The 14,799-nt window shown below is 34.7% G+C and overlaps 1 protein-coding gene across 3 annotated transcripts in view; it reads left to right on the top strand.

Annotated features, from left to right (window-relative positions):
• The window catches only part of USP3 (ubiquitin specific peptidase 3), an 80,406-nt gene that overhangs the window by 14,519 nt on the left and 51,088 nt on the right, over nt 1-14,799 (top strand). For 2 of the 3 annotated variants that reach the window (XM_039865363.1, XM_039865366.1), the window contains 2 exons: nt 10,478-10,538; nt 14,335-14,466. In XM_039865363.1, the coding sequence (XP_039721297.1) occupies nt 10,478-10,538; nt 14,335-14,466 (193 nt within the window). Of the gene's footprint in view, nt 1-10,477; nt 10,539-11,648; nt 11,765-14,334; nt 14,467-14,799 lie in introns of all 3 variants that reach the window. The other variant, XM_039865364.1, reaches the window with a different exon arrangement.

Below are 14,799 nucleotides of genomic sequence, written 5' to 3'. Positions count from 1 at the left end.
AGACACATGAGTCTTATTTTCTCTCATAAAAAGTAGCAAATTAAATATACAATTTTGGACTTCGATACTTTCATTTAGCAGTATATCCTGGATATCACTTCATGTTTGTAGAAATTTTCCTTATTATTTTTAGTAGTTCATAGTACTACATTTGTGGATGTGTCACAGTGAATTCAACCTTTCACCTATGTTTGGGCATTTAGGTTGTTTCCAGTAGTTTGTGGTTACAAATAATGCTGTAACTAATAGCCTTGTACAAATATATTTTTGTATTATTGGGACTCTTCAAAGAAGATGGAAAGTTTTAACTTTAATTGTGTAAACAGTAATATGTAAGTAATTTTTAAATAATACTTCAAGATATTTGTCTGCCTTTTATCTTCCCATTTACTGTGATCTTAAGTGTATTCAAGGCTTTTGAAATGAAATACTTTATTTTTTTTTTTCTGTCTGGGGAAACCTTGAAATCAGAGAGCTAAAAGTGGCTATGGAAACATTTTTAGTCAATAGTAGCTAATCATATGCGCTGGGTCCAGGTTCATTTTAAGCAGTCGATTGTTGCTTGTACATACTCACCAACGCTTTTTTACCACCTGAGTACTCAGACCTAGCTATCTCTTACTTTTAATTTAATTCATGTTAGGGTCCCTCATGTCATATTGTTGACTGGCTGCTCCCTGGGGTTATAGAATGACAGTAGAACAAGACAGTTAGTTATACATAGGCTAGAAATAGGATTTGGGTATCCATTTTCTCTGATAAGTCTCAGCGTTAGTGGATATTATAAACTGAGGATACTCAAAGGAATGTCATCTGGGATTCACAGATAATGCTGCTGGCCTTGTCAGGTGATCGATGACTTCCAGTCTTTTGTTCCAACAAGTGGGCATTGGAGTAGAAAGGAGACCTCCCTCCTGCATTGCTAGATAACCACATAAAAGTTTGGTGAGGATAGCTTCCCATCAGAGGGGCCATGAATGGATTACGTATGTGTTGAGATAATGACAACCAGCCTAAGGGTGGTTGGAGCCTCTAAGCAGGTCATTTCTGGCCCTGTGAAGCCTCTTCAACTTATGTACATGTGCCATACAGATATTATCATTTTCTGTGCATGTCCTGACATGGATAAGGTTGGTAAATTAGGCTAGAACACAATCCCAAAATCAGTCTCTAAGAGCCGAAAGTATTGCCCCTTAAAGAGAACCAGGTAATAAGGTGCAAAAAGAATTGAATTATTTAGAGTAGACATTTAAATCTGTTGGCCCCTAAAAATAAACTGATCACTGTATCTTAAATCTGGTATAATTTGAAATCATTCCTATTTACTTCTTCAAACAAAAGTTAGAAATTAAAAAATATTTTTAAATGACTTGTCTTGTAACCCCATTGTATTGGATATTGGAATACCCAAGGTATATTTTGATCAGTTAAATTGGTGAACCACAATTTAATCTGTTCTGAATACCTCTGAGTTTGATATATTTCAGCATGGTTTAACACTTAAGTTGCTTCTGTACTTAAATGTGTCTAAACCTCTTTGTACATCTCTCAAAATGTGCTTCTAGAATGCATGTGCTTCCTAAGGTATGTACTTTACATTAGATATATAAAATTTAATGATTTTAACATTAAGGTGGTTATAGTAGTTTTATCAATTTTGAAATAAGCTTATTAAAATTGAGTATTTTATTAATTCATTTGATGTTTTGAATTTAATTTTATGTCAGATGTAGGAGGAGTTTCTGGGGATTTTTGCTGACTTTAATATGACATATTTGGAATTTTTCTGTGAAAAGGAATTATCAGCTGCAGTTTCTTTTAATGAGCATAAACTAAAGGGAAAAAATTCTGAAACTTAGTGGTAATGGTATATGTGGACATATGTTACCTGCATTGTATATAATACCAGCCACCAGAATTAACCCCTAATAGACATTGCATTTTAAAAAAATATATTTTCAGGGGAAGGGAACTGACAGTTACTGGGTGCTTTCTGTTAGGCCCTTTGCTGTGTATTTTATATTGTTTGTCTCGTGAAATCCTTATCTTACCATTTGAGTAGTGGTAGCATTTGTCCTGTTTTACAAATGAGGAAGGAGGCTCTTGAACCAGCTCCTTGAGGTCAGTTAGAAGGTATACTAAGACTGTTGGTTCTGAAGTCCACACTGGCTTCATTATATCACATGACCTCTAACATGTTTGCGTTTGTAGAGTAATAGTTACATTCCTATGAGGGGTAACCTATTCAGTTTGGTATATTTTTGTATTAAAGATGAAAGGAGTTCTTTTGGCAGAGTTAAAGGGAAGGGGCAGGTGATCAAGGCCCTCTGCCTAGATCAACCAAAATAATGTGGAGCAGAGTTCTGGTTACTGTGCTCCTTGCCTACCTCTTCCTTCTGGGCCTTCGTGCAACAATTTCCTGAGAACTTTAAGAGAAAAGTGTGAGTGCGTCCTCAAAAATCTTGGGGTACTAGTTAGGATGTGGACTCTTGATCTCAGCTACAAAGGCCTGGGATCAGACATTTGTTTGCTGGGTGTGATGGGAATCAATTCAAGCTGCCTGAGGAATATGTCAGAACTCTTAGGGTAAAGATAGAATCGGAAACAGAGATAGAGTAGGATGTTCTCAACTCATAATTATTCAGTCAGTTTTTCAAATTCAACCTTCAATAAAATCTGAGGTTTCCCAGAATGTATGTTAAAAAGCATAACCCAGAAAGGCAAAAGAAAAGATAGGATAAGGCTTTGTAGCTTTTTATGAAGAAAAAAGGAATTCCTGCAAGTTCCAGGATTTTATCCAGAATTTGGGGTTGCCGTGGGAATAGTGTTTTTGAGGTTTTGAAGGTTGTTTTTACAATACTAAAAGTGATGTCGTGCTCAAGAAATAATTAGGTAGTCTTAAGGTAGTGATAGCACATCTAGATTTGAGTTATTAAATTATTGATTGGATACAGAGGGAGTCAGTCCAAAGGATGGTGGCAGCTTAGTTGACGGTAGACTGCCATGCCTTTGCTCTTACTACCTCTTCTGCAGAGAGAATAGTTTAGTCTTTGAATAGCTTTGATTCCTTTGGGTTAGAACCTCTTGAAGATTCCCACTCAGTGTCAATCATTCCAGTGAATTGTTTGGCAGCAGTGAGTGATTGATGCTATATCACTATACCCCTCCTTCCACAGGTGGTAGTCTGGTTATCTGTTGTGCACAACAAACTATCTTACATCTTAGTGGCTTAAAACAACTATTTTCTTTTGCTTATCATTTCGTGGGTCAGGAATTCAGAAAGAATTTGGCTGGTGTTGCATCAGCTGGAGGATCTGGGGCTGGAGCATCCTCTTCCAAGACGGCTTCATAACTCACATGTCTGGAGCCTCTGTGCTCCCTGGTTTTTGTCTCTCTTTCTTCATCAATTCCCCTCTCCCCTAAATGGTATAATATTCTCCAAGGTCTCTCCATGTGGTTTGCTCTTCTCTCAGTGTGTTGCTGGAAGGGTGATCAGACTTTTTACGCAGTGGCTGGCTTCCTCAAGAACTAGCATTCTAAGCAGTTGTTAAAGGAAGCTATCAGTTTCTTAAGGCCTAGACCTGTAAATTGACGCAGTCACTTCTGGCATAAACAGTTGGTCAGGGTAGTTACAGAGCCTCCCAGATTCAAGGAATGAGAACATAGACCTGCCTCTCAATGGTAAGAGTGTCAAAGAATTTGTAGCCGTCTTTAACGTATCGGCGGGCCGTTCAACAGAAAGAATGGTTATAGGAAATACTGAACTGTGACAGGAGAGATTGACTGCTAGCCTTGGATAATAATGAGACTGAGGCAAGAGAGAGCTGCCAGAAGAGGGAGGAAAGAAGGTGGAAAAGATTCTCACGGGGCAAAGTGGAAAGGCAACCAAGATAAGCTTTGCTTCATAATTGTCTTCCTTGCCTTGGCCCTGAATTCTTGGTTCCATGATCTTGGCCTTGAGTCCCAACTTCTACTTCTGACCACTTTGAATTTGGTGCTCATGCTTGATCTCCTCCTTCTACGTTGTTTAGGACTCTGCTTAGTCTCCCAAACTCTGCATTGGCTAACTCCTTTGGCCCTGAACACCTTCTGTTGCCTTTTAAAAGAATTCTCCTGTTTCCCTGTTCCCTGGGAACCCAGTGCCCACTCCCAGTATGAGCAGAGGTTAGGGGAGGGTCGGGGCAATAGACAGTGATTATGGCTGCACCCAGGCTGGCAAAGTGCTCCTTCCACCAGTACTTTCAGAGGATTTAAGTTGAAGATAGGAGAGACTTCAGAACTTTTAGCATAGAATAGGCTTGTGAACATATGGTTCAAAGAGCATTTATGGTATAAAGATTATATACCTTGCTCTTAAACATCTATAAATATATCAGTTGGAGGGTAAGCTGGGTTAGTCCTAGAATATATTTCTATTTATTTATATGTACTGAAATATTTATAGAATTTTTATGGTAATATTGCCCTATCTGCCAGTTTCAAGAAGAATAACACTTTTACTATTGATAATTTTATGGAGTGTATGTGTGTGTTTTGAATAACAGCTGCAAAAATTTTGTTTTCATTGATCATAGTTTTCAAACCCACAGAGTTGTAATCTTGGATTTTGTTTTAACTTACCACTTATGCTTAATAATTTAGAACAAGCGTATTAGGATAACTTTATAATACCACTGTCTTTAAATTTAAGGCATTTAAAATTTATTTTTATTCAAAGTAATGCTTTCTGAAAAAATTTAAACAGTATAGTTGAAAGTTAGTCCATATGCCTCTAATCCTCCATCCCATTCCTTTTACATAGTGTTAACAGTTCCTATATACACTTTCAGACTGTAAAAAGATTTTTGTACAGATATGTGATATATACACAGAAACACATAGAATGGAATCTTTTAAAAACTAAAATGACAGCCTTCTGGACTTACTCCTTTGCAGCAGTCCATGCCTTCCAACACTATATGAGTTAGAATTTCAGTTCTGTCACTAAGTTAGCAAGTTATGTAACTTCTCTGTGCCTCAGTTTTCTTATCTATAAAATAGACCAAATTAATAGTATGCACCTCACTGGATTAGAGAGGATTAAATGAAGTAATATTCATAAAGTCGAAGTTGTGCTTGTCAGTAGTATGTACTAGGTAAATATTAACTAGATAAAAATGATTTGCTTTTTAAAAAACATTATGGGTCACTAATACTTTTAGAGTGTTGAACTTTAAATATTCTGTGTGCGTTGGGGATTCTGAGTTTTAGTGTCGTAGCAGCATGTTTGTCTATGATTGTTTCGAACAGTGATTCCACACATTTCCCACCCCCACTGTTACAGCGAGCTACTATTACGGATGGGCAATGTGGTGGGAACGTGTTTGCCTCTCAGGAGTGGTGGGAGGCAGAAACGAAAAGCTGAAAACAATTGGTTTAGAAAATTATACTACATTAGCAATTAATCCTTCTGTTAAGCCCTCTAAGAAAATTAGGTGTAAAGAGGAGCTGGAAAGATTTTATCTATAGGGGAGATGGCACGATTGTTTTACCTACTTTTTGCTTTATGTTCTTTGAATAATTTTATAATTTGAGGGGACATGCTCATACCTAGTCTTCATTTTATAGCGAGAAATAGACCCAGTATAGTAGTGATATTCTCAGTTCTATAGCTAGTAATGGAAGAGCCAGGACTAGAATCCTGGTCATTGGATCCTTACCTTTGAATTCTTAAGAATATAATGAGCCTCTCTACCTGTTGAAGCAACTATTGAATAATGGATGAGCTATAAATGACTTGTCTGTCAGTGCTATGTTGTTGAACTATTTTGTGGGAAGATACAAGTGACTAAATGTATCGTAAATGCTAGTGCATGATGTTTTATAAAGATATTTTAGAATTCTAGGAGGATTGTTGATAGGCCTGGAATATCAAAAGTGCTCTGAATTATTAGGTTCTATGCAGAGAATGCTGAGGATATTGAAGATTGGTGGTTATGTGGAAAGAACATTATATTCGGTGTAGATGGCATTTTGTCTTATGAACTCCTTGTCTCCTGAATACAACCTGAAAACATTTGTGGCCAAGTAGACCCCTGTAAGTGCAGAACTCTCTAGTTTTCTGCCCTTTATCTCTTGATAAAGGAGCAGACTATGATTCCCTTTCCCAGGACCAGTAGGGAGGAAAACCACTTTGGTCTGTAGATCACTCAGATGCCTTCCCTCTGCCTCTGTGCCCCGTCAGTTCTCACCTCCTGGTTTCCAGGAGAGTTAAAGCTTTTGGGCACTTTAGGAAGAAGACATGAGTGTTGAGCAGGTTTTAGAGGCCTGGGTTCCTCTACCCTTCTTCCCTGCCAGCATGTGTTACAGCGTCTACCTTCAACACTCTAAAAGTTTTAGCGACCCATAATGTTTTTTAAAAAGCAAATTCATTTTTATCTAGTTAATATTTACCTAGCATACTACTGCCAAGCACAACTTCAGCTTTATGAATATTACTTCATTTAATCCTCTCCAATCCAGTGAGGTGCATACTATTAATCTGGCCCATTTTATAGATAAGGAAGAATGGCGCTTGCTCAGGAGAGGATCAAGATTCTTCATTCTCTCCAAGTGGGCCCTGCTGCCAACTCCCAGAGCTTGTGGCTGAGTTGAGAACTGGACCAGAGGAAGATTTTGAGGCCATAGCTGAAGGAAAGTGGTGGAAGGAGCCTAGTTAGTACTAGCCTTCGAGCTGAAGTGTCCAGGGACTGAGAAAAGATGGTGGGCTGGAAGAATCTAAGCAAACAGGAGAGACTGCAGAAGGAGAGATTAACTTTGAGGAAATTTTATAATCTGAGTAAAAGAAGACAAGACTCCATTAATGAGATCCAGTGACCTTGCTGTGGCCAAGTGTACCAGTGTGAGAAATACACTGCATGGCTTCCTTGTCTTGACGTCACCTTGAAGTATAATTAGGTGTAATAAAAAGAGTCCTTATAAATTCTCAGATTTTTCTTTTTGAATTTCTACAAGTTTCTATCTATACTATTCTTTTTCTCAAGAACTAACATATAAGTTTAAAAAAAAAATTAAAAATCCTTTAGTTTAATATTTTTGTTTTACTAAATGGATAGTATATCCATAGCTTAAATATTTTATTGATTATGATTTTATTATATATTTCTTAAAAATTTCAGTTATATTATGGCTCATGTAGCATTATAGAAGAGCCCGAAGAGTTCTAATGCTGTTCCCATGGAAATGGGTTTATCCTGCAGATAAACTTTGAACTCACCTGTCTATAAATTGAGACTGCCTTTTTATAATATTTCCTTTTAAGGTGATTAAAATAAATGATTTTGAGATTATTTGTAGTACTCTTATTTATACTATGACATGTTCTTAATAATTGAGAATTAGTTTAAAGCCAGTATTTTTTTCATTCCATTTTATAATTGTCTTGGTTACATTAAAGGTTCCTAATTTAGATAAGGTGTGTGTATAGACAAAATGAATATTCTCCAAAGCAGTGCAATAAATGGCTTTAGAATGCCCCATCATACTCTACTCTCTATAGCTTCCTAGCCTTCATATGTTTTTCTGGTGTGAAAGTATTAAGTCCTCAGATTACTGTCATTTAAATAGCCAAGACCAACTGTCCTATCATACATTAAGTCTTCACTTATTATAAATATTCATGACAGAAGAAATCAGGTTTCTTGACTTAGAATGTGGTCTTTCTTTTGAGATTCGTTAAAAGGCACAGTCACTTGTTTTCAATGTTTTCGAAAGTCAATACGTTAGTTCCTTTTATCTCTCCTCATCCCTGTCTTAAGTGCCCATTTATTTATTTATCTACTTATTTATTTTACTGAGACGCAATTCACATAACATAAAATTAGCCATTTAAAAGTGAATAATTCAGTGGTACTTAGTACATCTACAACTACTACCTCTATCTAATTCTAAGACATTTTCATCACCCCAAAATAAACCCCACACATACTCCACATTCCTCTTCCCTGTTGCCTTAGGTTACCTTTTTTAAAATTTGAAATCGAGAAATTAAAAAATTAACAAAACTCTACGAGGTAATTGAAATATAGTATAAGACTAGATATAGAATACACTGTTCTAAATTCAATAACAAGAAAAAAAATATTCAGTGTACTTATAGTGGAACAATTAGATCACAAAATTGTATGTATTGTGTATATATTTACAACTATAGGGTTAGAAAAAAAAACACTTGGTAAGAAATACACAGAAGTAATAGTAATTTTGCTCCAGATTTTCTTTTCCTCATTTAAAAGAGGGAAAAATATCTTTATAATTAAAAAAACAACAACTCTAAATAGTTAAAAACTTGGGCCTTACTATTGTAATTATTTATTTCAGGATAATACTAAACATCAGGTTCGTTGTTGCTGTTGTCATTGTTGTTGTTTTTATATTTTTCCAGTGTTTCTTAATATTTACAAAGAGAAAAAGAGATTTGCCAGAGGAACAAACGATAAGATTTGTAGTTTTTCAGTTTTCCAAATTATATGAATACTTGTTTTATGTAAGCTGTTATCTAAATTTTTTAAAATGTTTTTTAGGACTTTCTTTTTAAACTATAAAAACAATGTATTCTTGTTGATATAAATGAAATACCACAGCGGCGTACAAATAAAAAGCCAACAATCTCCCTCACAAAATAATCTTCTCATGTAGCTGCCTAAAATAATTGTTGTTAGCAGTTTGGCAGATATTCTTCTTAGCCTTTCTGTCATGCAGCTTACATAAACATATAACAAAATTGGACCCAACTGAGTCAAAAACTCAGATGCCTTCAGGATGGCAGTGGCAATTAATGTAAATGTGTGAATTCTCTTAAGAAAGGGCTGTTGGCTAACTGGAAGGGGATTTTACTACTCAAAGTTTTTATATTCAAAAATAGAGCCCTGTGCTGGCCAGAAAGGCAGAGTCCCTTGGTCAGTATATCACTGTGCTTTTATTCTTCTTAGCCCCTTCCTCCCCTCTCAGACAAATACAGAATGAACATATGTTGTAGATTTATTTAAGTCATTATTAGGAAACCAGCAGCATGATAAAACTATTTCCAGGAGCATTTGAAGAATTGAGTATATGTAGACATTGAAGAAAGAACATTGAAATAAATTGCTAAACTAGATACAAAATTGGTTAACGTCCTATAGGATAGTAAAACCATAACCTTTGGAGTCTGCTGGACAGAAATGATCTCTGCCAAATGAAAATCTACAAATTTACCTTAACTTCATAGAATTTGGGTCCTAATCAATGGTAAATAATAGCAGATCAAACAATGGTACTGTAATAAAATATCTTTTGGAGGACCTATTAAAAATGTTTCATTATGTATTGAAAGGGTTTACAGTTCTTGATTCACCTTATTCCCAGTTATGTTTAATTTTTCTTAACAGTGAGAAAGCCCTGTTGTGATGTATAAGGCAAGAGCAATACAATAGGAACCAGATTTTGGAAGAGCTTAGTATCTTAAACCAAGAATTTAAACTTTCTTTCAACAGATGTTTATTGAGCACATGTTATGTGCTAGACAGTGAATTTACCATAATTCTGAGTGTGTGGTTGTTCTGTGGTGCCCCTCCTATGCCCCTAGGAGGCTGACTAGTGGTTCTCAAGGAGTTGTATTATTAGGGAGTCATCTGGGAAGCTGCTTTTCTCAAAATACACATGTTCTTTGTCCTTCTGTCCCCACCCCAGCGTAGGTGTCTCTGCTTGAGTAGAACATATGTGTTTTGAAAAGCTTTCCAAGTGATTTTTATATCCCTTACCTTTTGAAAATCATTGTTATATTTATTGGGCTTTTTAAAAAAATAGAGTGAGTAGACGGCAAGCAAAATTGTAATTAATATTTTAAAAGTGTTTATAGCCCTTTTTGCCTGCCCCATCCCATAATAAACTAAAATAATGTTCTGATTACACTCTTAGCAAGAATTACATGCAGTTGTCTTATTTAGAATTATATTTTATGTAACTGTGACAGTAATTTGGGAAGAACTGGGCTTATCTAGTTGTATTCTTAGATTATGCCTCTCATGAAATAAACCGAAAAAGTTGTCCTTTATAATAGTATATGATCTGAACAGCAAAGACATGTGATATTAGACTTTAAAAAAAAAAGTTTTTAATGAGAAAATAGACTGTCATTAACTTGTTGGAGACTGTGGTAAAAAGAATAAGCAATAAAGGAAAAAAGTGAATATGGGTTTAACTTTTAATTAAACTATTTTGAGTTGAGTCAACAATTAAAATGAGCAGCTGTTGTGGAACGTGCGTTTAAATTCTTTTCAGTGTAACTTTAATTAGGCAGCCAGTAAATGTATTTACAAAGCAGGGATTTGTGATTTCAGTACATCTAAGCTGCCATGGAATTTATAACTTAATCACAGGATATGATATTACAGATTAGGGGAGAAATTTGAAAACAATGTGATACAATTGGTATATTGTGTATTTTTCTTTTTGTTAGTGTGCAGGTCCAACAAAAGCCCCTGGGTCTGTTTGACTTGTTCAAGTGTCCACTGTGGAAGGTAGGTGACATACTTATTACTTACTACTTGATTTTTTTAATTTGCCCTTAAGCTTTGTGTCAAAGGTATATTGATTTGGAATTATTTAGCATCATAGCTTAATCATAGTATGTAATTCTCTATAAGATTTCCCTCCCCTTTCACTGATACAACTGAAGGAAATATGGGGGGGTGGTGGAAAATCCTTTATATTGACACTCAGAAGACTTCATTTGATGATCAAGATAATTTAAATTTAGTAATCAAAAAGATGAAATAAGGGAACTTTGAAATCTTTAAATAAAAGTTTACCTTATGGTTGTTTTTTAAACCTTTTATTAGGGTAAATTTAATTAAGCATATACAAAAGTAGAGAGATAGTATAATTGAATTCCATATTTTCATAACCCAGTTTCAACAATCATCAACACATAGCCAGCCAGTCTTGTTTCACTTCTTATCTACCCCATCTCCACCTTTACTGACTTTTGATTCATATCCTAGATATCACATCATTCTTCTGAAGATAAAACAAAACACTAAAATATTTACAGACAAAGGAATTCCCTTGAAATGCTGTCACTGTAAAGTTCATAATTAATTACTCAGATGTACCCAAAGTTGTATTGTTCCATGAAGACATTTGCTTTCCAGAGACTTAACTTCCCACTCTACCCTCAACCCCATCCCAGTTCAAGCTAGAGCATTTTCTCCCCAGTTCTTGGCTTCAAAATGATGTTACTTAGAAACTTTAGTAACTCTTTTAACACAAACTGAAATAAATATCAACTTTTGTGTTCTTTTAGCCTGGCAGTAGCACATTTATATTTATTGCTCTTTTAGCTGAGAAAATCCACTTTGAATTTGCTTCAGAGTTAAAAGCTTAGCAGCAAGGAGATGAGAAATCATACTAAGTCACAGGCTAAAATCTATAGCATTTATCAGGACTGTTTCACCATTGTTTTCAAACCCTCATTGCATGACAAGAACATTTTTGTTCAGTTAATTTTTGATTTTTCACATATTGAGCCCTGCAATTGAGTATTTTTTTTCCATGTACACTTAAGAGTACCCTTGGAAAATGTTAACTGCATATCTTAATTTTGGCTGTTGTGGTTTTGAAATCTCTAGGATTTGGGGAACCTGAAAATACTTTGTACAGATAACATTTTTTTAAAAAAGAAGAAAAGTAGAAGCACTTAAATTCTGCACTTGAAGAGACAGATTCCTCTCCTAGATTTTGAGAGGTGAGAATTATAATGCAATAAAATTTATATAGTTCTGTTCTCCAGTTGTCTCATAGTGCTCTACAACCTAAATCTTGAAGGTCATGTGCCAACAAAAAGACCTGACAAACTCTCAAATTGGAGAGATTAATGTTCTTAATAGCAAGCAACAAACAATTCTCTAAGCAGGTTTTAGAAAAATAAATGGAAAATTTTCTAGTCTCTGCAGGTAGTCTGTTTCCAATTGCAAGCACTCATAAATTTAGAAATTGGACATAGTTTCAGAGAAATATGATTAAGTAGATTAAACAGATGAGAGTAGCTTGCATTTGGATCTATATTTTACATAGCTGATTTTGTGATTACATAATAATTTTCTTTTATTATATAATCCCTGATTGCCAAGGATTCTGATTTTACAGTAATTTTATATCACTTATCTTCAAGGAAGTCTTGAATATTCTTTCAACTAGGAAACATAGTTTATCAGTAGTATATTTGAGTTGTATATTCTATTGGTCTTCATGATTACCATTCAACTTGTTATTTTTCAAATTTTTGTGATTGTTAGAAATGTGTGACATATGTATTGATATTTGTCCTTTTTAGACCAGATTGTCAAGTTAAAATCTAAAATTAGATGAGGAAAATATTTATCTTTATGTTAGCCAGTTTATACATCACTGTTAACTTCTGACTGATGTATTTGAATATTGCCAAAATATTGCTAATCTTAATATCTGCAGTAATACACTGCTTACTTTATCATTTCTTACTTAAAACATCTACTGTATTTGGAAACTGCAGTGTGGTGGCTAAATAAACTGTGTAGTATGTACAAATAATCCGTTTTGAAAGTAGCAATGCCTTTATTGTTATTGTTCAGTATTGCTTTTTCTTTAATTCCAAAGGTACTTCTCATTATAAATACTGCTATTATTGCTTTTCATGGCATAGGAAGTTGCGCTCATTAGATATTAAACTATATTGTAACTTGGAGTTTACCTTTTAAATTAAATATTGGATGTTTCTTGACCTGCAAAGTGCTGTCTTCTCAAAGTATATGCTTAATATGACCACTTTCTAAGCAATTATGTTTGGATTCTGAATAAATAGTAGTTAAGCATATAAAAAATACAAATAAAATAATTGCTAGTATTCATTTATTCATGATTGTATTCTAAGCCATGGATTACTTAATTTAATCACCTAGCAATTCATGAAATATGAGTACTGTAATATCCATTTTACAAATGAGAAAACATAAGCACAAGGTTAAGTGACTCACCCAAGCTCACATGGCTAGCATGTGACAAAGCTTACTTCTGAACCGAAACAGTCTAGTTTTAAGTTTATACTTTTAATCATTATTTTGTTTTAAAATTCATTTTAGTCCACTTTTGTGGACAGAAGACCATATAGTCACAAATGTTGATTATGTTTACTTCAGTGAAAAAATGGGAAAGGTGATCAGATTCTGAGTTGAGGTTAATAGTACCTCTGTTGCTTCCAAATTCCTGGGATAGGGAGACTGGGCTTGAAGTTGATTCTCCCAAACTTACCACAGCTGTCTTTCTTTCCCCAAGGTAAGTGTTGCTCCTGGCACAATAAAGATGCCTCACGACAAAAATATCACCTTAACTCTCTGAGCATGTTTATTTTGGTACCCTTTAACCAACATTGGTTTTGACTGTTCTGAGTTCTCAGTTAGGTCTTGCCTTCTACAAATTGACTGCTTTTTAGGCACTGGGAGGTTTTGTTTTATAAGGGTCTTCACAGTAGTGGTCAGTTACAGCATTGTATAGTAGGCGAAAGTGTAGATGAATTTGGGTGCACACCTTGTGCATACGAACCCTTATTTCAATTTCATTTTGCTTTCCATAACAATGATTTACTAAATCTGAGTTGGAAAGTGTTACAAAATTCTCATACATATAGTCAACCTTTGATGATCTCTGTGCATGTGGAGAAATAACAGTTTATATAAGCTTAAGATGATTTGTGTTTTGTTTGGATTGTTTCTAAACAAATGTGTTTCCGTATGAGTGGAGCTGATTATTCAAGCGTGTGAATAAAAGATCTGAAGCCATATTGATGCAAAAGAGGTGGAAGATTATTCTGTTTCCATATCTGGCTCTCACATTTTATATTAAGCAGCAACCCAAGCAGAGCCTACAGCCCTGTGGGAAGTGGTTGAGTAATTTAGTTTACAAAGGTTGTCTTTGATAATAACCTAAGTTGGGAGTTGGCATTCTGAGAAAGGCGTAAAAAAAAGAAAATAGCTATAGCAAAAGCATCTCTAAAGGAGTTGTAAGTAATAATGTCAGTAGTATTGAAACTGATTTGCATAGATAATTCCTTTCCTGGCCCTAGTCTTGTATATACTGTAATTAAAAGTTGACAGTCGTATTTGATTGCAAAACATATTTTAAGCACAAAGCTTAATAAATCACTAAATGATTGAATGCACTTATAAGAAAGAATTTTTTTCTCATTTTGATTTGATTACCATCTAATTTTATCATCATCTACTATTTTAACTTCCAAAGCAATATTTAGATTAAAAAAAATTTTCGTTTGGTTTTTGTAAGGTATGTGAATGGCCATGCAAAAAAACATTATGAAGATGCACAAGTACCCTTAACCAACCATAAGAAATCAGAAAAACAAGATAAAGCTCAGCACACAGTGTGTATGGATTGTAGTAGCTACAGTACATACTGGTAAGTATTAATATTTTTCTGGAAATAATATTTCTTACTATGAGTGGACAAGTGTTTTCTCATTTCTCTTGCTCCTTTTCCCCACCAATCTCTAATTCAGTTGCTACTGCCATTACCTCTTTTTAGTTCTGTTAGGATTCACAGGGGACTGGAGCTATCAGGAATACCTGCCCTATTCATTCAGATTTTATTTTGCATTGTTCTTTTCAACTTCTAGGCCTCATCTTCTTTCTCACCTCCTGTTCTTATTCATTCCAGTTAGCTTCAGGGAAATGAAAAGTATCTATTTCTTTATTGTTGTTCATTATAATTCCTTAATTTTCTTGTTTTTAA

This window comes from Pteropus medius, unplaced genomic scaffold (assembly GCF_902729225.1).
Source record: "Pteropus medius unplaced genomic scaffold, Ma_sr-lr_union100, whole genome shotgun sequence".
NCBI lineage: Eukaryota > Metazoa > Chordata > Mammalia > Chiroptera > Pteropodidae > Pteropus > Pteropus medius.
The sequence above is the reverse complement of the archived record's forward strand: the minus strand, read 5'-3'. Positions and strand labels throughout refer to the sequence as shown.